The sequence below is a fragment of the Erpetoichthys calabaricus genome, chromosome 14, assembly GCF_900747795.2.
Source record: "Erpetoichthys calabaricus chromosome 14, fErpCal1.3, whole genome shotgun sequence".
Classification (NCBI taxonomy): Eukaryota; Metazoa; Chordata; class Cladistia; order Polypteriformes; family Polypteridae; genus Erpetoichthys; species Erpetoichthys calabaricus.
Window position 1 is genome coordinate 20572636 of NC_041407.2, and position 25927 is coordinate 20598562.

Here is a 25927-nt window from a genome sequence, read left to right on the forward strand (position 1 = left end):
CTATCTATCTATCTATCTATCTATCTATCATATAGTGCCTTTCACATCTATCTATCTATCTATCTATCTATCTATCTATCTATCTATCTATCTATCTATCTATCATATAGTGCCTTTCACATCTATCTATCTATCTATCTATCTATCTATCTATCTATCTATCTATCTATCTATCTATCTATCTATCATATAGTGCCTTTCACATCTATCTATCTATCTATCTATCTATCTATCTATCTATCTATCTATCTATCTATCTATCTATCTATCTATCTATCTATCTATCTATCATATAGTGCCTTTCACATCTATCTATCTATCTATCTATCTATCTATCTATCTATCTATCTATCTATCTATCTATCTATCTATCTATCTATCTATCTATCTATCATATAGTGCCTTTCACATCTATCTATCTATCTATCTATCTATCTATCTATCTATCTATCTATCTATCTATCTATCTATCTATCTATCTATCTATCTATCTATCTATCTATCTATCTTATCCTGCCTACTATGCTAAAATTAAAATATATCTATCTATTGAAATAGAGAGAGAAAGTAACTCTGAACAGCCAAACAAGGTCTGGAGAAAGGCTCATACATCAGAGCCTGGTAGCTTTACTCACAGATTAAATCTGCAGCACATAAATTACACCCAAAATGCTATAAAAATGTAAACGTGCCAATTATCCAAACGTAAAATAAAACAAATGAACCTACGTTCAGTGTCATGTCACATTAGATGACTTTTAGCCTTCATTGACATAAACATAGCCAGCTGGAGGCAGCCAGTGGCGCGCGCCTGTACAAGACAGTCATGTAGTCTGACATACCCAGTGGCTCCGTCCAACTAGTCAGCAACTTGCCCCGAAAAAAATCAGACAGGTTTGAGTTTGTCTTTAGTTGTTAGGGTGGGCTCTGTGTGCATGAGAGGTGACAATTACTGAGTGCACACCCAGAAGTTCAATGCACATAATACCACAGTGAGGAATTAGGAATTCAGGTGGTTTTGACCTCCCAAACAGAAGAGAAGCTTGTGTGCCTGATGTATCCTGTTTCACATACCACAACAGTCACAAAAAAAGTGTTGATTGTGGCTGAACTTGCTATACTTGTTAAACATTACAGCACCATCTCTGTAAGGCAGCATAATAGTGTCAGGTGGCAAGCAAGACAGTTGCTAAATTTGACAATTTTCAGTTGGGTAAATTGTCATGGTCCGGTAATGAGATCAGCAACTACAGTCGGTAAGTCTGACATACCCAACAAGTAGAAATTGTGTAATGTGACATCAGCTTAAGGCTTTTGAATGTAAGCAAAAAGTTACAGACACCACATAAGAGCCTTTTTCTATAATCTAACTTGCGTAATCATTCGACAGAAAATGAGAGTCTACAAATAACTGTTGGCCCTTTATTGAAGAACAAACACATAAGAAAGAAAATGTGTGCGTGGTGGCACAATGAAAATGTTAGTTGCATTGGGGGCCAGAATGACCAGGCCATGGAAGGCAATTTAGCCTGGACATTAGGATACACCCTACTCTGAGTATTTCAGAAACTACTCAGCTATTGGGATTTTCACGCAAAACTATCTCTAGGGTTTACAGAGAATGGTCCAAAAAAAGGGAAAATATCCAGTGAGTCGCAGTTCACTGGGCGAAAATGCCTTGTTTATGCCAGAGATCAGAGGAGAATGGCCAGAATTGAAGAATGGTTTGAGCAGATAGGAAGGCAACAGTAACTCAAATAAGCACTCGTTACAACCGAGGTGTGCAGAAGAGCAGCTCTGAACAGATAACACGTTAAACCTTGAAGCAGATGGGCTCCAGCAGCAAGAGACCACACTGGGTGCCAGTCCTGTCAGCTAAGAACAGGCAACTGAGACTACAGTTCACACGGGCTCACCAAAATAGGACAACAGAACATTGGGAAATGTTGAGTGGACTAAGTAGTCTCGATTTCTGCTGCGACATTCAGATGGTAGGACCAGAATTTGGTATTAACAACATGAAAGCATGGATTTATCCTGCCTTGTGTCAACGGTTCAGACTGGTGGTGGTGGTGTAATGGTGTGGGGGATATTTTCTTAGCACACTTTTGGCCCCTAGGTACCAGCTGAGCCTCATTCAAATGCCACAGCCTACCTGAGCATTATTGCTGACCATGTCCATCCCTTTATGACTCATGTTCTGGTGGCTCCTTCCAGCAGGATGATGTGCCATGTCACAAAGCTCAAATCATCTCAAACTAGTTTCTTGGACATGACAATGAGTTCACTGGACTCAAAAGGCCTCCACAGTCACCAGATCTCAATCCAATAGAGCACCTTTGGGATGTGGTGGAACCAACTGTGTGGTGTTACTATGTCAATATGGACCAAAGTCCCCGAGAATTGTTTCCAGCACCTTGGTGAATCAATGCTATGAAGAATTACGGCAGTTCTGAAGGCAAAATGTGTAGGTGTACCTAATAAAGTGGCCGGTAAGTGTATGAAGATGTGGATGTGTTTGTTAATGCATATGCAAATCTATTATTATTTATTCAAATACAAAGTAAACTCTTTAAAGGGGAACATAAGCCACTCTGACAGGAATTACAAAAAGGTCAAACTTCATGCTCTGTGACCACCCACATCCCTACCACCCCATAACACAACTCAGCCTGAACTTGCAATATTACATTTTTTACCAACAATAAAAGAATAAAGGAGCCAATGAGGACCGGTAAGCAAGTGAACAGTACAGCATCGACCCCATTATGGAGAAGAGAAGCTAAAGATTGGGGTTGTGGCAAGGACCTGGGTGCATTCATGTTCATATCCATCCATTTATCAATATAAGAGTCAAAAAGGAATAAAATAAGAAAGGAAAACTTTCAGACAGGAAAAGAAAAAGAATCAGGAGATTTCTAGCGATAGGCAGGGGCAGTTTAAGCAGCGAGTGTCCGTATCGCAAATAGCCTCTTCAGGATAATAGTATAAATGAAGAGTGGAACAGTCTAGAAGTAGGGAAATGTGGGGAAGCAAGGAATGCTAATCGAGAGTACGGAAGAAAGAAAATATTTTATAGAAGTATGAACCATATATTTTGTTTAAGTACTTCACTTGTGGAAACTCATTTTGTAACCTTGCCCTGGCACACTTGTTCCCAAATATTAATAATAATTCTTTGCATTTACAGTGCATCCGGAAAGTATTCACAGCGCATCACTTTTTCCACATTTTGTTATGTTACAGCCTTATTCGAAAATGGATTCAATTCATTTTTTTCCTCAGAATTCTGCACACAACACCCCATAATGACAACGTGAAAAAAGTTTACTTGAGGTTTTTGCAAATTTATTAAAAATAAAAAAACTGAGAAATCCCATGTACATAAGTATTCACAGTCTTTGCTCAATACTTTGTCGATGCACCTTTGGCAGCAATTACAGCCTCAAGTCTTTTTGAATATGATGCCACAAACTTGGCACACCTATCCTTGGCCAGTTTCGCCCATTCCTCTTTGCAGCACCTCTCAAGCTCCATCAGGTTGGATGGGAAGCGTCGGTGCACAGCCATTTTAAGATCTCTCCAGAGATGTTCAATCGGAATTCAAGTCTGGGCTCTGCTTGGCCACTCAAGGACATTCACAGAGTTGTCCTGAAGCCACTCCTTTGATATCTTGGCTGTGTGCTTAGGGTCGTTGTCCTGCTGAAAGATGAACCGTCGCCCCAGTCTGAGGTCAAGAGCGCTCTGGAGCAGGTTTTTATCCAGGATGTCTCTGTACATTGCTACAGTCATCTTTCCCTTTATCCTGACTAGTCTCCCAGTTCCTGCCGCTGAAAAATATCCCCACAGCATGATGCTGCCACCACCATGCTTCACTGTAGGGATGGTATTGGCCTGGTGATGAGCAGTGCCTGGTTTCCTCCAAACGTGACACCTGGCATTCACACCAAAGAGTTCAATCTTTGTCTCATCAGACCAGAGAATTTTCTTTCTCATGGTCTGAGAGTCCTTCAGGTGCCTTTTGGCAAACTCCAGGCGGGCTGCCATGTGCCTTTTACTAAGGAGTGGCTTCCGTCTGGCCACTGTACCATACAGGCCTGATTGGTGGATTGCTGCAGAGATGGTTGTCCTTCTGGAAGGTTCTCCTCTCTCCACAGAGGACCTGTGGAGCTCTGACAGAGTGACCATCGGGTTCTTGGTCACCTCCCTGACTAAGGCCCTTCTCCCCCGATCGCTCAGTTTAGATGGCCGGCCAGCTCCAGGAAGTCCTGGTGGTTTCGAACTTCTTCCAGTTACAGATGATGGAGGCCACTGTGCTCATTGGGACCTTTAAAGCAGCAAACATTTTTCTGTAACCTTCCCCAGATTTGTGCCTCGAGACAATCCTGTCTCGGAGGTCTACAGACAATTCCTTTGACTTCATGCTTGGTTTGTGCTCTGACATGAACTGTTAACTGTGGGACCTTATCTAGATAGGTGTGTGCCTTTCCAAATCATGTCCAGTCAACTGAATTTACCACAGGTGGACTCCAATGAAGCTGCAGAAACATCTCAAGGATGATCAGGGGAAACAGGATGAACCTGAGCTCAATTTTGAGCTTCATGGCAAAGGCTGTGAATGCTTAGGTACATGTGCTTTCTCAGTTTTTTTATTTTTAATAAATTTGCAAAAATCTCAAGTAAAGTTTTTTCACGTTGTCATTATGGGGTGTCGTGTGTAGAATTCTGAGGAAAAAATTTAATTTAATCCATTTTGGAATAAGGCTGTAACATAATAAAATGTGAATACTTTCTGGATGCACTGTATATAGTGCTTTTCTCACTACTCGAAGCGCTCAGTAACTGCAGGTTAAGGGCCTTGCTTAAGGGCCCAACAGAGCAGAGTCCCTATTGGCATTTACGGGATTCGAACCAGCAACCTTCTGATAGCCAGTGCAGATCCCTAGCCACAGAGCCACCACTCCAAACAGTCCTCCAAACTGATGTTTACTCGATTTTGTTGACCTCTTTTGTAAGTCGCTTTGGATAAAAGCGTTTGCTAAGCAAATAAATGTAAATGTAAGAAAATCATTCACCCCAGAGCAAAACCCAAACACGGAAGTGCAGTCCCAACATATGCAGAAATGTACCTGCTGTGTTCAGGGAACAAAAGTAACAAATTAGGCCAAATGACAATTCTCAAGCATATCAGTTACATTTGGTAACAACTTTAAATTGACTTTGTTGATGAAACCAATAAAGTATTTTTAAGAAGTAAATACCAAGAAATTAAAGCAGTGGGAGAACAATTATGTGCCACACGGACTTAATTGATAGCGGGTGACACGATGTCTTACAAAGCATGGCATATAACACAAGACACTGGTTTGTGACCAGGGAACAGAGTGAGAAATTGCATATGCACATGTATGTCTGTGCACGTGCATCCACACTATACACACACTTCCTTTTACACACCTTATAAAATTATACTAGTTGTGCCACCCGTCTAAACAATCAATGTGAACCTCAGCTTTAATGTTTGCAGTGCGCTGTCTATTAGAATGTATTTTGTAATCATGTAGTAAAAAAACGCATTCCAACAGATGACACATCACAAACTGTGTAGTAATAACATGCATTACTACAAATGTTTCTATTGTACCATCTGCTGGAATGACAAATGTAATGCAAATGTCTCTGTTACATGCTATTTGGTATGGGATCCTGAAAAGCTATTGTACTGATTGAGATGTGCCCCCTGTTGGAATGTCAGAGACTTAGCAACCAAACAAACACACAGACACATCCTTTTATTAAGGTGAATTGTGCTACCTGTCTAAAACAATATGAAATTTAAGTAGTAACATTGACATTAGCTTTATAGGTTGCAGTGCATCATCTATTAGAATGTATTTTGTAATCATGTAGTAAAAAAAACACATTCCAACAGATGACACATCACAAACTTTGTAGTAATAACATGCATTACTACTACTACTACTGCACCATCTGCTGGAATGACAAATGCAATGCAAATGTCTCTTTTACATGCTATTTGGTATGGGATTCTGAAAAGCTGTGATACTGATTGAGATGTGCCCCCTGTTGGAATGTCAGAGACTTAACAACCAAATAAACACACAGACAGACACATCCTTTTATAAAGGTGAATTGTGCTACCTGTCTAAAACAATATGAAATTTAAGTAGTAACATAGACATTAGCTTTATAGGTTGTAGTGCATCATCTATTGGAATGTATTTTGTAATGCATGTAGTATAAAATTGTGTTGCATTGCATTTGTCATTCCAACAGATGGCACATCATAAACTTTATAGTAATAAAATGCATCACTACAAATGTTTGTGTTTCATTATTTTATAGTAATAAAATGCATCACTACAAATAGATAGATAGATAGATAGATAGATAGATAGATAGATAGATAGATAGATAGATAGATAGATAGATAGATACGTTATTAATCCCAAGGGGAAATTCACATACTCAGGCAGCACCTTACTGATACAAAAAAACAATATTAAATTAAGGATTGACAATAATGCAGGTAAAAACAGACAATAACTTTATATAATATTAACATTTCCCCCCCCCCCCCCCCCATGGGTGGAATTGAAGAGTCGCATAGTTTGGGGGAGGAACGATCTTCTCAGTCTGTCAGTGGAGCAGGACAGTGACATGTTTGTGCTTCATTACCTGCTGGAAAGACAAACGCAATTCATGTATCTCTGTTGCATGCCATTTGGTATGGGATTTGTAAAAGCAATGTTATGTTCGTGATGTGCCATATATTGGAATGTCAGAGACATAGCAACTGGACAGACACACAGATACTTATCCTCTTATTAAGGTGGATTGCGCCACCCATCTGAGATGACTTGAAATCAAAGTAATCAACATAGATCTTAGCTTTAAGGTTTGCAGTGCACTATCTATTGAAATGTATTTTGTAAAGCATGTAGTAAAAAAGGCATTGCATTTGTCATTGCAACAGATGGCATGTCACAAACTTTGCAGTAATGAAATGCATTACTACAAATGTCTGAGTCGCGCCATCTGCTGGAATGAAAAATGCATGTATATGTCTCTGTTACATGCCATTTGGAATGGGACACTTATGGGATTCCATCTGTTAGAATGTCAGAGACAGGAAGGAGACATCAGATCCGGAAGGAGACATAGATACTTATCCTCTTCTTGAGGTGGATGTTGTTTACCATATTAATTATGCTACTTGTATGTGATGTTTTCTGTTCTAAACAGCTCCAAGGCTACCAAGTTAAATTCCTGCACATTTTAAGTACTGGTGAATAAAAGTGTGATTCCGATTTGTAGACACTACAGCATCTGCTAAGGCCAAATCCAGTTAGGTTACTTGAGATAAGCTCAGACAGTCTAATTCTGTACATATGAGAAAGATGTCCAAATCACATTTTTAAAACAAATGTTTAGCTGGTATCCTGACGAGGGATTGTTCCTACTTTGTACCCACTGTTTTCTGGGAGAGACTCCAGCTTCCCCGTGACCCTGCAGGTTTAGAAAACAGATGGATTTAAAAACAAAATAATGGAAATGGAAGTACATAGTTGAAAAACAAGTAACACAGCAAATAAGCTAACATCATATGTATTTGTAAGTAAAGACGCAAGACTACATCTCCAATGAATAACACAAAAATAATAAACAGGAATACCATGCATGTTTGTGGAGGTCTCTGCTGTCTCAGGAGATGGGCCATTCACTCATGGAAGAGGCAATGACTCTACTCCTGCACCCAGACCCCATTTTTAGGGAAGGGAGAGCCTGATCTTCAGACCCAACAGCACCCCAGCTGCTTTGACCAAATTAGGACAGTTGATGGCTTCCTTTGTCAAAGCTGAAATCCCCACCTTAAGGGATAGGATAACCGATAGGCGCATAATTCTGTCAAAATGCCGATGTCACTGTCTCCGTGGAGTCTGAAGAGATCAGGACTCGTGGTCTAAATTGCTGTGCACTGTCTCTACCGTGCATTTGTGTCCCAGTTTCCAAAAGTTCACTGCGGAGCTCTCTAGTGCAGTGATCCATGCTTATGCTCGGGCTTTGAAGATGCACCTGCTATGGCCGACTTTCGGCAATCAGATGGGTGGGCACGGACTTGTCGAGGGGGCCTGAGCCGTAGTAGTTACCGCTCGATTGTCAAGTCGGAGGGCGGGGCGCGGAACGGTGAGTTCGGAAGGGGGCGGGACTAGAGCGACAGCGCCCCGCACACTCGGCCCTGGCGGCGGCACCTTTCCCGAATAAAGCAGGCTAATCAGATTCACGGAGGAGGAGCAGATCGTAGTGATGGGCCCGCCGAAGGGAGGAGGAAGCGTCAGTGTACATCGTCCGCGGACTGAGAGGTGGACCGGAGCGCTTCGCCTTAGCGCAGCGCAGCCCCTCGGCGGCCGCAGGTGCGCGCAGGTGAGCGCCATGAGCCCCCCGGTTTCGCTTTCGTGAAGGTGAAGTCTTCACGCAGTTTCCTAGGCGCCGACATGGAGAAGGCGCCGAGGAGCAGGACGCCGCCGACAAAAGCTAGGAAGCTGCTCCGGAAGAAACCGCTGCGCTCAGTGGGCAGCTTCGTCAGCCGCATCCTGCGAACTTTGAGCACTTTGTCGCGTCTCGGCGAACACGAGAACCCCGAGCCTGAGGACGACGACGGCGGCTTTCGGGACGGTCCTTGCGGAGATGTCGCCCCCGGCCCGGCTACTCATGGGCACACCCGAGAGCGCTTTGCCCTCAGCCCGACTGACAAAACCCCTGGTGTGCTGGGGCTCAAGAATCACGGCAACACCTGCTTCATGAACGCCGTGGTGCAGTGCCTGAGCAACACGGACCTCTTCGCCGAGTACTTGGGGCTGGAGCGCTACAAGTTGGACCTGCGGCCCCAACGGGCGGAGCACGGGGAGGTCACGGATCAACTAGCCTCGCTGGTCCGGGCACTCTGGACTCTGGAGTACACCCCGCAGCTGTCTGTCGACTTCAAGGTAGGCGTCACTGTTTCTGGCTTCCTGGATGTCGACCAACGCTGGTCAGCAGCCTGGCTATTCTAGCTAGTGTGACTGTGGACGTAGGCAAATTCCGTATCGGCGTGCTTCATCGCGCCTGTTGGATTAAACTTGTGTATTTCGCGGCCATGGCATTTCAAGAGGATCATGTAGTGCGTGACCTTTCGTGTAACCATGCTTTGGGAGAAGATCAGGCACGTTTGTTGTTTATGCAATTTTTACTTTACCTACTCACGTGAGTTTTGTGCCTGGTGAGCATGGAAAGTTTTTCTGAACTAAAGAGTATTTCTTTAATCGGGATCCTGTAGAAATAATTAACATCTCATAAAAATACTTCTTACAGCATGACAGAGCCAAGAGGCATTAAAACTTAAGGCACTGCTTATTGTAGTTGAGTATATGCCTCCTATTCCTAACAAACAGGTGACACCATAGGTTCTGTTTGGCATTCAAAACACGTTAGAAACTTAAAATTATTTAACACCTTTTATCTTACGTGACTTGCAATATTTGAGCGATACAATGTATTGCATTTCATTTTTATTTTCCAACTGGAGCACAGGCAAGTAAAGTGACTTACTCATGGTCACACAGTGCCACTAATGGCATTTGATCCCATAACCTTGGGTGCTACACTGCAATCACTATATGTCAAATGGCCAAAAAATGACAATACCTCAGTTCACTTAACCCACTTGATCTATTTTGTCCGGTTTTTATGATTCCGGCTCATGATCCGTGTGTAAAGCAGGGGTCCGCCGTGGAGAGGATGCCAGTCTGTTCCAGGGCACAGGCAGCCATTAAATTGGACACATGAGACCCTGCCCAGTTAAGAGATCTCACATAACCTGACTGTCTTTGTGACTTACTATAGGAAAAAAATAAAAATCCTCCCAGACATGTAGAGAATGTGTGCAACGTTAAGTAACCGGGCCAGGAATTGAGCTGGGCCCTCTCGGGCAATGAGGCTGCAATACTGTGTTGGCCGTACAGGGTCATGTGATCAGCTTTGAGTAAGAGATCTAAATTTATTGTTAAAAAAATGTGCACTGGCTTATCAAGTCACTTTGGCCACAGCATTCCTATGTTGTTTTAAATGTGCTGTATAAATAAATTGACTGTTTTAATTTTTTTGAGTGGTGGTTCATTTGCGAATGAGCCAATACCCCCCTTTTATGTGACCTGTCAATATTTGAAGTTCACTTTGTGACTGGGAGAAAGGTTATCAAACACTCAAGGGACAAAGTGCACTGAGTGAATAAATGAGGCGATTATACATAACTGGTGACGGTGCCCCCCCTCTTCCCTTCACATTGTTGCTGGTCCCAGCAAGTGATGTGTGGTGTGTGGGTGTTTTTTTTTCGCTCTTGGATGACATTGTTCCTGCCTTTTTTAATGACACGTTTCCCTCTTTACTGTTGAGGTGAAAGGTATACATATGCAAACAACGCTAGGTTTGTTTTTAGTTTCATTTGATCAAAGCGCTTCATTGCATCTTGGCAACTTAAATACAACCGTCAGTAATTGTGTAAAATGTGAAATGGGCTTCTTGTTTGTTTCGCAGATCGTCAACACCTGTATAAGTTAAGGTTGATGATGGCCTGTGAAACTAGAAACCACAGCGGGTAGTGTGCCAGCACTAAAAAAAAAAAAAAAAGTTCGCATAGAAGTTGCCAAATCATTGCTATGTGCTTGGTGGTATTAACAATATACATATACATTTGCTTAGCAGAAAACTTCTTTCTAAAGTAACTTATTAATCAGATATGCATAAAGTTAATATTAGTCATTTATTGCGTGTGTAATATCTCATATGTGTAAGTTTGTTAGGAGTATTAATAAAATCCCCAAGGCTTTACAACTGAGGAGACTGTTGCACATATTAAACGGAAAGAAACTACTCTAGAAACATAATTGAAAACCTGGGAGTTAAAAAACGACCACCATCCTCACAAAGATGAGTGTATCTCTCTCTCTTTCTTAGGCTAAATTGACCACGGACTTGGTGTTTTCAGATATGTAATGCAGTTAGACAGTAAATGGTAATTTGGTTCTGCTTAATATTGTCACCATTAGATATTCAATTATACGGAGTGACAATGGGCTGTATGTCCAGTAGAGAATTTTCATTTGGTAATGCCGTAATTGGTAGCCGGCACAAAAACTCCAAACCTGCTATAACGTGACAGAAATGGAAGGTTGCTTTGCTATTGATGGTCTGCAGTCACCCAAATTTGACAAAGAGTCTGAACTTGGAGTATACTTTGCATGGAGAGTGTGGTCAGCTACAGAAAATCTCTGCATTTTCTACCGGAAGAAGCTGTACTGCTGTAGCAGATCATTAAGATGTTTTGGGTGGTGGTATGGAGGCCATTGAATATAGACTTGATTTTTATGGAATTCTTGGAGGCTTTCCTATAGTTGTGCATATTAAAGAGTCAAAAGTGCAGTGAAAATACAGCTAGGATGTGGTGAAGTCAATTTGATAGCATTATCTGAAGAAGTGGGCTTCACATTACAAGTTGGCCCTTTTTCCATTTGCGTTACAGTGATCCCTCGCTATATCGCGCTTCGCCTTTTGCGGCTTCACTCTATCGCGGATTTTATATGTAAGCATATTTAAATATATATCGCGGATTTTTTGCTGGTTCGCGGATTTCTGCGGACAATGGGTCTTTTAATTTCTGGTACATCCTTCCTCAGTTGGTTTGCCCAGTTGATTTCATACAAGGGACGCTATTGGCAGATGGCTGAGAAGCTACCCAACTTGCAGTACTTTCTCTCTTGCGCTGACTTTCTCTGATCCTGACGTAGGGGGTGTGAGCAGGGGGGCTGTTCGCACACCTAGACGATACGGACGCTCGTCTAAAAATGCTGAAAGATTATCTTCACGTTGCTACCTTCTGTGTGCAGCTGCTTCGTGAAGCGACATGCTGCACGGTGCTTCGCATACTTAAAAGCTCAAAGGGCACGTATTGATTTTTGACTGTTTGTTTTTCTCTGTCTCTCTCTCTCTCTCTCTCTCCCTCTCCCTCCCTGCTCCTGACGGAGGGGGTGTGAGCTGCCGCCTTCAACAGCTTTGTACCGGCGGTGCTTCGCATACTTAAAAGCCAAACAGCCCTATTGATTTGTTTGCTTTCCTCTCTGTTTCCTTTGAAGAGGAAGATATGTTTGCATTCTTTTAATTGTGAGACAGAACTGTCATCTCTGTCTTGTCATGGAGCACAGTTTAAACTTTTGAAAAAGAGACAAATGTTTGTTTGCAGTGTTTGAATAACGTTCCTGTCTCTCTACAACCTCCTGTGTTTCTGCGCAAATCTGTGACCCAAGCATGACAATATAAAAATAACCATATAAACATATGGTTTCTACTTCGCGGATTTTCTTATTTCGCGGGTGGCTCTGGAACGCAACCCCCGCGATGGAGGAGGGATTACTGTACTCTGTTACTGATAGGAAATTGTTTTATCGTTTTGCAATTGAGATTTTCATTGAGTATTTTCTCCCAAAGGGCTATTTTCATATAAATCAAAGATTCCAATTTTTAGAATTTTAAAGCTCTAGACGTGTACAACAAAGCCTGATACTTGTAGCTTAGCTTACAGGCTTACTGCATGTCTTGAAGGATAACAGGGTAACGGTTGATAGTTCTGTGTGGGTGCTATTTATGCACACAGCCGAGCACATCAATTGGTTTTGAGGTGCACCCCTTTGGAAGCAGAAAAACAAAGTCACCTTGTCATATTTGACTTGCATGAACAGGTGACCTCTAGTTTTCTGCAGGTAGACCCTCTCCTGAGAGAGGCTGCTTATGAGATCACTGTCTTGAAAAGCTAGGTAAAGAAATCTTAATAGTTTGGTGGCAAGAGCTCTGACCTTTTCTGCTGTCACTTTTTGACATTTTAATTCCCTGGAGATGAATAGCGGGAAATAGAAGTGTAAAATTCTTAAAACGGTGCACTGACGTGAAGTTGCATCCTCAATGGAATGTCTGGCAAAGCTTTTCAGTGACTGGAATGACTTTTTACTCTGCTCTGTTGATTGAGGTGAAAAATCACTTGCTGTGAACCAGTGGAGTATCTTTCCCAGGTTTCATTTAAATTCGTGTTTGATGGGAGAGGGAATCCTGGGACACTCCACATGTTGTCTACAATATTGCCAGAGTAAATCACTATAACATTAGAGCCAAGGGGATGCTTAGTGTGGACCCCCAACTGTGTCTTTTTATGTGTGATCAGATTCACATTTGAAAAATTTGTTGGTCACTCTTCGCTCAGACATTTTAAATGGACCCCTACAACAATGTAAAGAATATTTTATGGGATTTTATCTTTCATACTGTTTGCAGGTGGGGTTGTTGCCCTATTCTGCTTGCTATGGAAAATGTTTCACACTTTTATTGAATTGCTGTGTATTGTATGCAGATACTGTGTCTGCAATATCTCCTTAGAAGTCATTGTTGTGTTAAGTAAAACTGCATGACATCTGTGAAATGGTGCTTTGTTTTAATTAAATATTTGTTAGGCTGATTGGCTTTGTAACTCTCTGAAGTGTTTGGTTAACCCATTTTATTATTGTTTGTGCTTTTATAGTTGGTTGTTTTAATTTACTGCAAATTGGTGGGGACTGAACTGACCACTTTTAATTTGGACCCTTAGTCTCACATGGCCTACCAAAGTACATGTTGTTTTTTTGTTTGTTTTTTCAGAAATTGCAAGACAGAAATTAAATTGCAAATCGGGTAGACTTGCTGTACTATATCTTGTTCAAGTCATGTCAATTTGTTTTTTCTTTTCCCGCTTTCTTACTCACCCCACCTTAAGTACAGTAGTTGTAGAGCCATTTTAAGGCACTCCTGATCTCCCACCCTCTTTCATATAAAGCCTGTTTTAGAATCCCCCCAAAGCCCCCCATGGATTCAAGGAGAATGTGTAAACTCCAAATGAGTAATTACTGGGCATGGAATTCAAACCCTGGATGCTGTATCCGTCTGAGGCAGTGGATCTAACCTTATGCCCCTAAGTGGCTAAATGCTGAAATATTTTTAAAAGGTTAACAATTTGCTTAATTAATTGAGGAGGACATTAGTAAAAGCCCACCATATTTTTAAAGGACTGTTGAACTATTGCATTTGAAGTGATTCTTTCTTGTTTTTCCTATTTAAGTTACATTGGGACTTCCTTTTTTCCCACCATGTTACGGTATGTGAGATAGAACAGTACTGTTTCATTAAGATAAGATGGCATGCTAGCCATGTAGTATAATTTATCACGGTAGACTGTGTATTAAGCAGTGACATCTCATCTGCTATCACCCTAAACAACGTTATCGGAGATTTTGGAATTTTGTTCATCTAAGGTTTCTAATAAAGATGTCTATTCTCAAAAGGTCTAAGCAGATTTTTTTTTCCTTAAAACATGTAACCCAATTAAGATGGTACCTGACAGCATCACTCACAATTAGTCTTCTTGACTTGAGTCTGAGTCAATAAAGATGCATGTCTGACTGTGTTCCACACAAATTAAAGAAGCTTACATACCTTTATTGCAGCACTGTTTAAGTTTCAGGATACTATCCATGTCTTTATTTTAACTAGAAAGTATAATTGTGAAGGAAGATGAGGAATCTTGCCTAGGTGTCTTTTAGCAGAGTCTTTTATGAAGTAAAAATGTTTGAGACACAGTTTGTCAAAGAATGCAAATGTTGATTATATAAATCTCTAAAGTTTTAAAATTTTAATATAATATAATTTTTTAATTTAATAATTTAATTTAAATATATTGTGTACTTTAATGATGCTGTGGTGGTCTGGCGCCCTGCCTGGGGTTTGTTTCCTGCCTTGCGCCCTGTGTTGGCTGGGATTGGTTCCAGCAGACCCCCGTGACCCTGTGTTAGAATATAGCGGGTTGAATAATGACTGACCGACTTTAATGATGGCGGAAATTTATGATTGCCTTGTAATGAACTTGACAACAACTTCTTGGCCATCGTGTATCTCACAGGCTCATACCATGTTCTAGGGGTGCTTTACCAGGTGTAATTTAACAGTGTGTCGATATAATTTTGCTAGTGGCCAACCAGACCTTCAACCTTTCAGCTAGAGCTTTAATAGCACCAATTAAGGCTGAGAGTATTAAACATTAATTCAGATCATCTGTATGTGGCTCCTGGAGCAGCGGTATTTCTATTTATTTAGTTTAGTTTTATTTCTTAAACTTGTACGTGCACACTTACCCCTCTGAACCTAAAATCCCAAAATCAGATAGTACTCTCCAGTCCTGGGCTAGTGATGCAGTTCGATCCTCTTCCTTGCCTCCTTTCACACGAAAGATTCTGTCAGCACTGTGCGCCGGTTTGGACAGTGAAGTACTTGCTGCTTCAAGAGTTGAAAATTAAAAGAAACGGACCGATGTTTGCTAGACCTGAAACATTACTGCCAAATAAAGAGAGCCTGACTCAACATCCATCCATCCATTTTCCAACCTGCTGAATCCGAACACGGGGTCACGGGGGTCTGCTGGAGCCAATCCCAGCCAACACAGGGCACAAGGCAGGGAACCAATCCTGGGCAGGGTGCCAACCCACCGCAGGACACACACAAACACACCCACACACCAAGCACACACTAGGGCCAATTTAGAATCACCAATCCACCTAACCTGCATGTCTTTGGACTGTAGGAGGAAACCGGAGTGCCCGGAGGAAACCCACGCAGACACGGGGAGAACATGCAAACTGACTCAACATTTGAAAACTCAGTTCAGCTACGCATTGTTTTCAGTTGGCAAGAATTACAACTAGTTTTGTGTCTATGCGTCCATCCATATTTGTTTTATTTTTTTTTTTAAAAACATGCTTATCATATTTAAGCAGGGTTTTAGGGAAGCTGGGACCTATCCTAGCAAGCTTCAGGCACAAGGCAGCAATAGCCCCTTGTCAGGGTGACTGTTGTTGACTAAATAGTAAACATATACAAAAGTAATTGTTAATTTGAGGAATTATTAAATGACGTTTGTTCATAAAGCTTAATACACTTGGCTTATTAAGTAAAATTTTTGTAATTTGTTTTTGAAAATGTAGAATCATTTGTTTCCAATGCGTACTGTACTCCTTCCATAATCTGTATCAGCCTGTGGTGTTCATTAAGTAATTTGTCAGTATCACAGTATTAGCTGATGAAAATTGTTTTTTGTGTGTTTCTATCAGTTATGGGCCTAATTTTTCTTTTATTAGAATGAAGGAATGGTTTGTATTTGGCTTTGCTGCAGGTCAACAGTGGAGAGGAGCTGTCAAGTTAAAATGTAGACTTGTAAATAAAACAAGATTGGGAGAAATGTTTCTGTGAGTTGGGCTGGATTGAATTTAAAGCAAAAAAAATGAAATTTGTGTCATTTCATGCAAATATTTGTTTTACATATAAAGTTTTTGGGAAGGGGTTTAAATATACACTAATTGTTTCAAGTGATCCTTTTAAAAGTTGGCATGGCTTCTGGTATTAGTTTAGTATTTCCTTAAAAGGGAAATTAAATGTGATTTATGGCTTTAAGCCTCTATAGACTGAGGGTGTCTTTACTTCTGTACCATATTCCTTATAAATACTAGGTAAAAAGAAACTTCTGGTTAAGAGTAAACGGAAGAGTGTGTTTTTTGTGTATGCCTTCACAAATGGTAATGGTGTCATTTAGATTTGTTATTAAAATGAAATATATCCGTTTTCACGTCAGTCTAGTTTGCTTGAGGTGATCTTGCTGGATGTGTAATTACGACGTTGAGGGAAAGGTGTGATCCAAGGACATTTCCTTGGGGTAGTCACGCACTCTGTAGTTATTTTGCTGCTACTTTTCAGTACGTCTAACTTTATTGATTGTCTGGGCAAAGCACTGGTAGTTGCTGACATTTATTAGAACTTTTGCCATAAAGCATGTCCTATCTTTTCAGTCATTTTGAGCTGATCTTCTGCAGCCTGTTTAACTAATTTTACATGAATTTTAAAAATGTAGTTGTTTATGTGGGCTTCTTTCAAAGAAGGCTGAGGCCGTCCCACCATCCAAGTATGTCCTGTGAACTAATTTTGTAGGGAATGCTGGCATTTCCAATCCAATAAACTGGTATTTCATTCTGGGTTGTTTCCTGCCTTCTGCTGTTACAGTAAGAATAGCTTTCTGTAATATATAATTTACAAAATAGCCAAATGAACGAACACCGTATAGCATTATTAACAAGAAACAATGTTTGAAGCCTTTTAAAAGTGATATCAACAGAACCATGACCCTGTCTTAGTCCCTTATTCCATGTCTGAAAGAGTCCGTGCCAGTAATCTTTCTTGTTGGCTCATAACCCTTCATCCCTAAGAGGTAAGTATTTGGCTTGTTCTTAACTTGTAGATTAGTGTGCTAAGCACCACATTTTCAGCAAATGACCTCAACTTGCACATAAGGTATGGTGGTGTGGTTTCGCCATTCGCTTGCCTGGTGGCAGGGTTTTTCTAGATCTCACATCTTCCTAATTGCTGTCATTTTAATTTGTCTAATTGACTCAGTTAATTGGCTTCTTCAGACAAGTTCAAAGTACTCGAACTTTTATGAGGATGCTTTTTATTTCTTCAGCGTGAACTTCATAAACAAGGAGTAAAGTAAAACTGTGTCATAGTGAGCCATCTGTGTAGTTAGTGCTGTTAATGGACAGCCTGAATATAAACAAGAGGATGAAGCTGGCGGTCTTACTGCAATGAAAGAGGCTTACTAGCATTCACATCTTGTTGTGCACTTGTGGAAATGCAAGTGTGTGTTTTTTTTCTTCCCCTGTAACTTTTTTTTTATACTGTATACCATTATTTTATACACCTAACTCACCCACAGTTAATTTTCCAAGAATGTTGAATGAAATACGTTTTTAGCATATCAAAATCTCGCCATTACTATCTTTTCTAGTTTCTTTTTTTTTTTTCCTTTTTGAATCCCCTTAGATACAGATGGTTCCTGACCCTAATAAATGTTTAATTATGAAACCTGTCTAACTATCTGCAGGCTAATCTCCACTACCATTTAATTCTTAATAAACTTTGTTTGATTTTACGTTTTGATTATGTGTCATTCATGCATCATTGAAGTTAGAGAGTCATTATGGTGTCCTGTAGCAGCTACTGGGGTTCATTGTATGTGGTCAAGATTACTAATGCAGCTTACTGTGATGGGTGTGAACAAGCAAAGCAGCTGTGGGTTGTTTTTTCTTTTTTGAAATTGAGAACAAGTATGCAGAGTGACATCTTGAGAATGAGTATACCTGGTTGCAATGATCCCTGTTGAGATGGGTATGTCATAGCTTTTGTCTCAGTGGTGTCATAGCTGCCTCAAGTAGGTTTCTGCCTTTGTGCAGTTTTGGAGTCTTGGCTATGGTAATGTACAGATAGATCAGTGTGGCCACTTCAATTATTTCTGTTCAATAGAAAGATAGTTGCATCCGTTTGTAATCTTAGGAAATACAGTGATCTGAGTTTCAAGTTAGACTTTAGGAACTCTGGGAGTCTGCACAAAAATGATACAATAGTTCAGATTTGCTGATATTTTTTAAAATGTTGACATTTAGGCCATTTAGTCCATTAGAAAGGTATTAGCCCCATTCAGGAGTCATTTTTGTCAACAGTTGAATTATGGTGGTGAATCAATGTGTATCTTGTTGAGTCTGAGGAAATGACAAGAGAAGCTGTGAGAATCTGTGTTATCTCGGAGTGAACTGACGGCATATGGTTACAGAAGAAGGTTTGGGTCCGACAGTTTTGAAAAGATTTTCAAATCACCCGTTCATCTATCCATCCATCCGTACTGGTCCCACTTGTCCACTTATCGGTTGTCTGAACCAGTGCCTTTCCTGTCATAAAGTAGATCCACATGTTAAGCCAATTTACAGTCCTCAATTCACGTTATGTCTTTTATTGGAAGTTGGGAAGAAATAGTCTTGTGGGTGTTGGAAGAACGGTTGCTAGCTGGGATTCAAAGTCATTCTTCAGGAGCAGCCAGGAGGTAGCATTAACTACTGTATCACAGCAGCCTAGGAGTGGACAACCCATCGAGAAAAGTGTATTAGTTAAGCCAATGTTAATGTACATCCACAAAACACCCAAGATCCTTTACTTTTTTCAATATCTAATGAACTATTTTAATAGATCTGTTTGGTAAGATGTCTTGCTAACAAGCATGGCATAAACACAACTGTTTCATTTGGCCAAGTGTCCATCTGTGCTCCATTCATTAATGTAGCCCACATACACCTTCAGTTATCCTTTTGTGGATGTTTTCCACTAGATCTTTTTTTACTCATCATAAATTTAATTATAGCACATTGCTCAGTAGCTACTCAGTTTGACAAATGGTACAGCAGTGTCACTTGTGGGAGGAAGATAAACTAGAAATGAAGAGACAGGAAGTATAAACTTCTACTCTGTGCCACCAACAATGTTTTAGGTGTTAAATTATTGTAAATTTTAAAGAATCTGTGGCACATTTATTTTTTTTTTTTTCGAGTGATCTTCAAAGAACACTATTTCAGTAATTAGATTCTGTACTTTTTATCTTTAGTACAATACATAATTCCTGCCAAAAAATGATACATTGTGGAAGTGTGATAAAAGCAACATTTTAGATTTTGAGGAAGGAGGATACCAAAAATAGATAAAGTTGTTGGGGGAAATAATGTACAACAAATGGTAGCAAGAATACACGGGTTCCTTATTGTTGTGTGTCCCCTTGCTGTAGTTTCTATAATCTAAAATACACTTTTGACATTCTTAGCAAGTTTTAATTCCCTCTTAATAATGCACTTAAAATATCACAGATTTGAGATGGATTCCTGTGATAGCACAGACCTCCCCCAGATGTGGCAGAGCTTAAAAGAGTGAGCCGCCTACTTGAAGTAAGGATAGCCAGCACAAGATCACATGTTAGATCTAACAGATGCAGCCAGATGGTATCTGGTTGTTTTTCAAAGACCCATTACTTGCAACATGCTTCAAGAGAAGTGAAGAACTTGGCTAATGACGTTAACTTTGCCGCTTTGATGTGCCTACCTGACATGCTTTCCAAATGCAGAGACTATGTACATTGCTCGGTTACTGAATCATTGCCATATGTCTGTCAACCTTGCTAAGATCCTGTAGTTTGTGCATTTTTATTTATTTATTTGTTTTATTTATTTAGGCGCTATGTTTGAATTTCAGATGGTCCCGGTACGTTTTCAGGAATCAATCCCTTGGTGTTCTACTTGTATTTTTACTTTTGTGATTGAGACTGCTCCGAAGTGTGCTGTATGTATAAATAAATAATGTTAAAACAATGCACAACAACTGATTGTTCATGCAATCTCTCTAGTTCAACATTCTACACCACATTTTTTAGGTTTTGGTCCCTCGGGCAGGTGGGAATATTGATGTATAATTAACCTTTTCCACTATGTGGCTGATTCAGCTGCCTCTGCTCAGAGTTATGAAATGTCTGCTGGTTTTACTAGTATATTGTGACAGAAGTGCAAAGAACGTTTTGGGTGTTGAAGACTTTTTTTTTTTTTTTTTTTTCCTTCTCATTTGAGTAAAACTAACCCAATCTTTGCATGTGTATTGCTGCTTAATTTTATATAATTGAATTTATTTTTGAGGACAAGTGACTGCTCCTACCATTTCTTTTTGACCATCTGTGCACTTTGCTGCTCATAGCACTTGGTGATTTGTGTACAGCCTCCAAATTAAAGGAACCTGCTTGCACTGGTAGTCCGCAGGCCATTATTCGTGGATCGGTTATGTCTAAATATAGTCAGGAGTGGCATCTTGAGCAGACTTTGCAGTGACTGGACTGTTTAAACTTGTAGCAGTCTGTGTGCTTTTATAAGGAAGGTTATCCTGTTTAGACTGATACCTGTCTATCTTGAGAACATGCAGCCTGTAGTTTTATAATTCTTTTATCCGTTTCTTCATGTGATGGTAGTCTACCCAGGGGCAGGTTCCTCATTTTTTTTTTTTTCCTTTGGTGACTATAGTGTATATAATATGTATTGCTCATTTATATAAAGTGGAAATTCCTTTTTTCTTCTTCTTCTAATTGTTTTTTTTTCTTTTCTATTTTACCAGAACATTGTGTCTAAGTATGGCTCCCAGTTTAAAGGAAACTCTCAGCATGATGCCTTAGAATTCCTGCTGTGGCTGCTAGACAAAGTTCATGAAGATATCACATCTGCACCTAGCAGCATCAGTAAGATGAGACAGCCTGGAAAGGTAAGTGGAGATTGTTCACATCACATTCCTCAAACAAGAAGGTTTGTGTCATTTTGTAGCTCAGAAGCCACTATGTAGTATTGGAGACCCTTGACGTTGGAAGGGCACACAAAAATGGTACTTCCGTCCTCCGCCTAGTTGACATTATATTGGCAAAGGCCATCATTTTTGCCTTATCTTTAAAAAAGGAAAAGGGGTCTCTCTTAAATAACAGAGAAAAACATTTAAAGTAGCCTATAGAGAGAGACAGAAATACATATAGATGTATGTATATTTTGCTGTTACCTAATGGGGAAAACCATCTTTTTTTTTTTTTTTTAAACAAGCCTACAGCTGGCTTTAAAATGAAAAATGATTGTTTGGATAAAACCTAGCCTAATAAGATGGACAATTTTGATTTTGGTTCTTTTTTCATCCTTTCATTAGTAGAGTATTTATGTGTGTGTCACATTTTTATCTTTTCATACAGTGGTAATAGGGAATAATACTATTCTGTTTTATCTACTAAATTGGACTGAAGTGGTGTGCCACACTACTATGTTAACACAAAGTAAAGGTGAGATTGATAAATGTGACAAATGACCCCGTACCTGGCTTAAACAGAAACTAAATCTTTATCAGTTGCTATCGAAAGAGTTAGGAATGTGTCAATGATTGTTTTGGATAAAATTAAAATGATATATTACTCTTCCACCTTGTACTAGTTATGGCATTTGGGAAAATTTCTATTTTTTTTATTTTAAAATCCTTTGCACTGAGGTTGAACACTTACTTTTTTGTCTGAGTGTTCCATGGTGCCAAATATTCCCATATCACAGCATCACAGATCTGTAATTTCACCTAGAACTCCAGAAATAAGCCTGTTTAGTTCCACCTGTCTGTCGCCAGCAGAGGTGTCATGTCTGCCACCCTTTTTCTGGCACTGTGTGGTTCATCTTTCATTTTCTTTAAGGGAAACTGGTCTGAACACCTTTGCTGTGGCGAGTTGACATTGGATTTGTACAACATTCTACAAAAGTGGCAAAATGTTCATTTCAAAATAAAATGAGTTTATTTAGCGCTTCAAAACATTCACATTGGCCAGACATTCTTGTTGTTCAGCTCATAATGCTTTGAAGCACAAGGCAGACCACACGGATATGTTCTTAAATATGTTAACAGAATTGCATAATTGCTGAGACATCTAGTTAGTAGAGTGATTTAAATAGATACTTCAGTTAGCAATCACAAAATTTTTAGTGTTTGTGTGTTTTTAAAATAGTGTTTGTTAGAGTGACAACTAAAATGTGATGAGTGCCCTTGATTGGTAGAGGAGAGAATGGGGTGCTGTCTCCAGTTTGGAGTAATTACTACAGGTAAAAATCGGTTCAGCTCAGTGACTAATTTTGGTTTAGTACACGGGCTAAGAAGTAACAACGTCTTATCCCCTATGTGCAGCACCTTGAAATCAATGCAACAAAGGCTGTTTTACAGGAATTCTGAAACGATGGGTTAATTTTAAAACATGTTTGATTTCGTACACGTAGCCTTAAAGTTGGGACAAATGTAAATAAAAAAAAAAGAGATTTGAAGTATTAAAGCATCGGGAGTTTGCGACATTTGAAACTTGATTTTTTTTCTTTTTGTATTTTTCCGAGTTACTGAACAGAAATTGTCAGGAAAAAGTTTAGAACATGTTCATGGTGAAGTACATCTTTTTTTTTTTTTTATAAAACACTATGCTGAAATGTTCTGATAAAGGACATTCATCACCATGGGGTGGCACATGAGGTAGGATTTCCCCCTTGAAATGCTCAAAAGCTGTACTTAAAAGAAAAGTGACAAGCACTCTTGCATTTTTCAATCAGAGTAAACACCTCTCCCTCACGTATTGGCCGTTCCACTACAAATTCTGCTTCATCAAAATTTTGGACTGTACAATTTGCACCATGTCTGTGTTGTTTCTTAGCTCCTCAGTGGGTAAGAATATATAATCAATGAGTGTCAATCAACCTTTGATATTCTTTGCCAAAACATGAATATGACATGCAGTAGTTGCAGACAATAGAAATTACTATTTTGCATTCAACAACATCACTAGCAAGCTTTGATAAAATGCAGGTAATGTACTCTGTTAATACCTCCACACTTGTGATGGCTTCATAGGGGAAGTGCTTGTTGCTCAAATTTGTTGAGTTAGCAATTTTTAGCTTTCTTTCAGCACTTATGTTTCTCTGTGTCAAGCCTCAATGTGGTGGATAATATTCATTGAAAGTGCCGTATTTTTGAAGATAATGGCTCTCATTGCAGATCAGAAAGGTCTTCTGAGCATTTCCAAATAACTGCATTGAAAAGACCTACTTTTCAAGATGATTTATGTATCAGTTTCTCTCGCCCTGGCTAATCAATAAAAAGTACATGAATGGTTTCAACCTCTGTGGATTTTGAAAAGAAAAAAATACTTTAAATGATTAAGCAAAGTCGGTTGGAATGAGTGAATTATGAATGAACATATCCTTCACGATCCCTTACTTTGTATCAGTGTAAATCTAGCGGGTTTGAATAGATTGTGTTTGTGTGGTTTATGAATAGGTGGAGTCTGTCAGAGCATGTGAGACTTGTAGGGGGCCATCTGTAGAAACTAGCACTGATATGAACAAGAGTGTAGAAGGTAGGAATGTATCAGGAATGTCTTGTGTTAGTGCACTGGATGCTTAAGTGCCCAAGCATTCTGCTTCTTCCCCATTGAGAATGGTGAAAGATAGAAGTGAAGGTTTTCACTCCATGCTCATCATCACTCCAGAGTAGGATAAGTTGCTTGTATGGCGGTGCAGGATAATCCTGACCTTGTATAGTGAATCATTAAATCTGAGTTTATGAATCGTAATTATCCAGCAGGTTACTTAGACTGCTATTTGATTGCGGTGTTTGAGCTCAGTAAACGCAGAAACCCAAGGATGTTTTATTCTTTCTCTGTCCCAGTTAACTGTCACTGCCTACTGGTAAATGATTAACGTCCTAGGAAAACCAGAATCAAGGTTTTCTCACTAGGATGACATTACCCCTCATTGTTCCAAGTAGTTTACTAGCTAAATGGTGTGTCTCTGTGGAAATTAACTCTTGGTGGTTGATAGCAGTCTGTATGGTTGCTTCTGCACTAAAGTATATTTCCTTTGGTTTTTTTCTATATTGAAATTCTAAATCAAAGTGATGAGGATATTACTTAGATACTGCCTTTCCTGAATTCCTGAAGATTTTACAAACACAGAACATAATCCAGACCTCCTGTGTTCAGGTTTGTGTAATTGCTGTCTTATCCTGTTTGACATCTGTGTTAATGTACGGTCTTCCAACACGGTTTGCCCTTTGCAAAAGATGGCTGTGTGTATAAAGATTTTTGCACTAAATATAACATGAAACTGGGTTTTTAGGTTTGCATGCATTCAGTTATCCTGTATTGTGAGCATTAAATTCCTGGAAGCCAAATAGTTTAAACAAATGCATTCGTAAAAATAACCCAATAAATGGGGTCAGTGTCGGAAGGCTGTGTAATATGTTGGGAAGTTTTTATTTAGAATTTCTGAATTCTCTACCTTATGAAATATTTCTAGACAAACTTTTCTTTCTGAAAGCTACCTTCATATATTATTCAGTTCTGTCTATTTAAGTATCCTATGAATTACTGCACTTAAGCAGGTTTCTGTTTGTGTGCCTCCTGAATAAATGATAGAAGACTTTTAACCTTTTGACCTATTAGTGTGAGGTAGGATTCTTATGTACTACCCCAAACAACCTCCGCCCCCCACAATCAAACCCATCGCATAAACTCAGTGCTGTACTAAGCAGGAGGTGGTATTTTGAAATGGCAGTTATCCATTCTTTTCTGCAAATTTCTGTGGTGTACAGTAATCCCTCCTCCATCGTGGGGGTTGCGTTCCAGAGCCACCCACGAAATAAGAAAATCCGCGACGTAGAAACCATATGTTTATATGGTTATTTTTATATTGTCATGCTTGGGTCACAGATTTGCGCAGAAACACAGGAGGTTGTAGAGAGACAGGAACGTTATTCAAACACTGCAAACAAACATTTGTCTCTTTTTCAAAAGTTTAAACTGTGCTCCATGACAAGACAGAGATGACAGTTCTGTCTCACAATTAAAAGAATGCAAACATATCTTCCTCTTCAAAGGAGCAAACAAATCAATAGGGCTGTTTGGCTTTTAAGTATGCGAAGCACCACGGCACAAAGCTGTTGAAGGCGGCAGCTCACACCCCCTCCGTCAGGAGCAGAGAGAGAGAGAGAGACAGATAAAAAAATCAATACGTGCCCTTCGTGCTTTTAAGTATGTGAAGCACCGTTCAGCATGTCGTTTCAGGAAACAGCTACACAAAAGATAGCAACGTGAAGATAATCTTTCAGCATTTTTAGACGAGCGTCCGTATCGTCTAGGTGTGCGAACAGCCCCCCTGCTCAATCCCCCTACGTCAGGATCAGAGAAAGTCAGCGCAAGAGAGACAGAGAAAAGTAAGTTGGGTAGCTTCTCAGCCATTTGCCAATAGCGTCCCTTGTATGAAATCAACTGGGCAAACCAACTGAGGAAGCATGTACCAGAAATTAAAAGACCCATTGTCCTCAGAAACCCGCGAAGCAGCGAAAA

At 39.9% G+C, this 25927-nt stretch overlaps 1 protein-coding gene across 1 annotated transcript in view; it reads left to right on the forward strand.

Moving 5' to 3' along the window:
• Positions 1-8198: 8198 nt before the first annotated feature.
• usp43a (ubiquitin specific peptidase 43a) overlaps positions 8199-25927 on the forward strand; it is a 136647-nt gene continuing 118918 nt past the window's right edge. The window contains exons 1-2 of the mRNA XM_028818595.2: positions 8199-9008; positions 21145-21288. Of these exons, the coding sequence (XP_028674428.2) occupies positions 8517-9008; positions 21145-21288 (636 nt within the window). The 5' untranslated portion in view covers positions 8199-8516. The remainder of the gene's footprint in view (positions 9009-21144; positions 21289-25927) is intronic.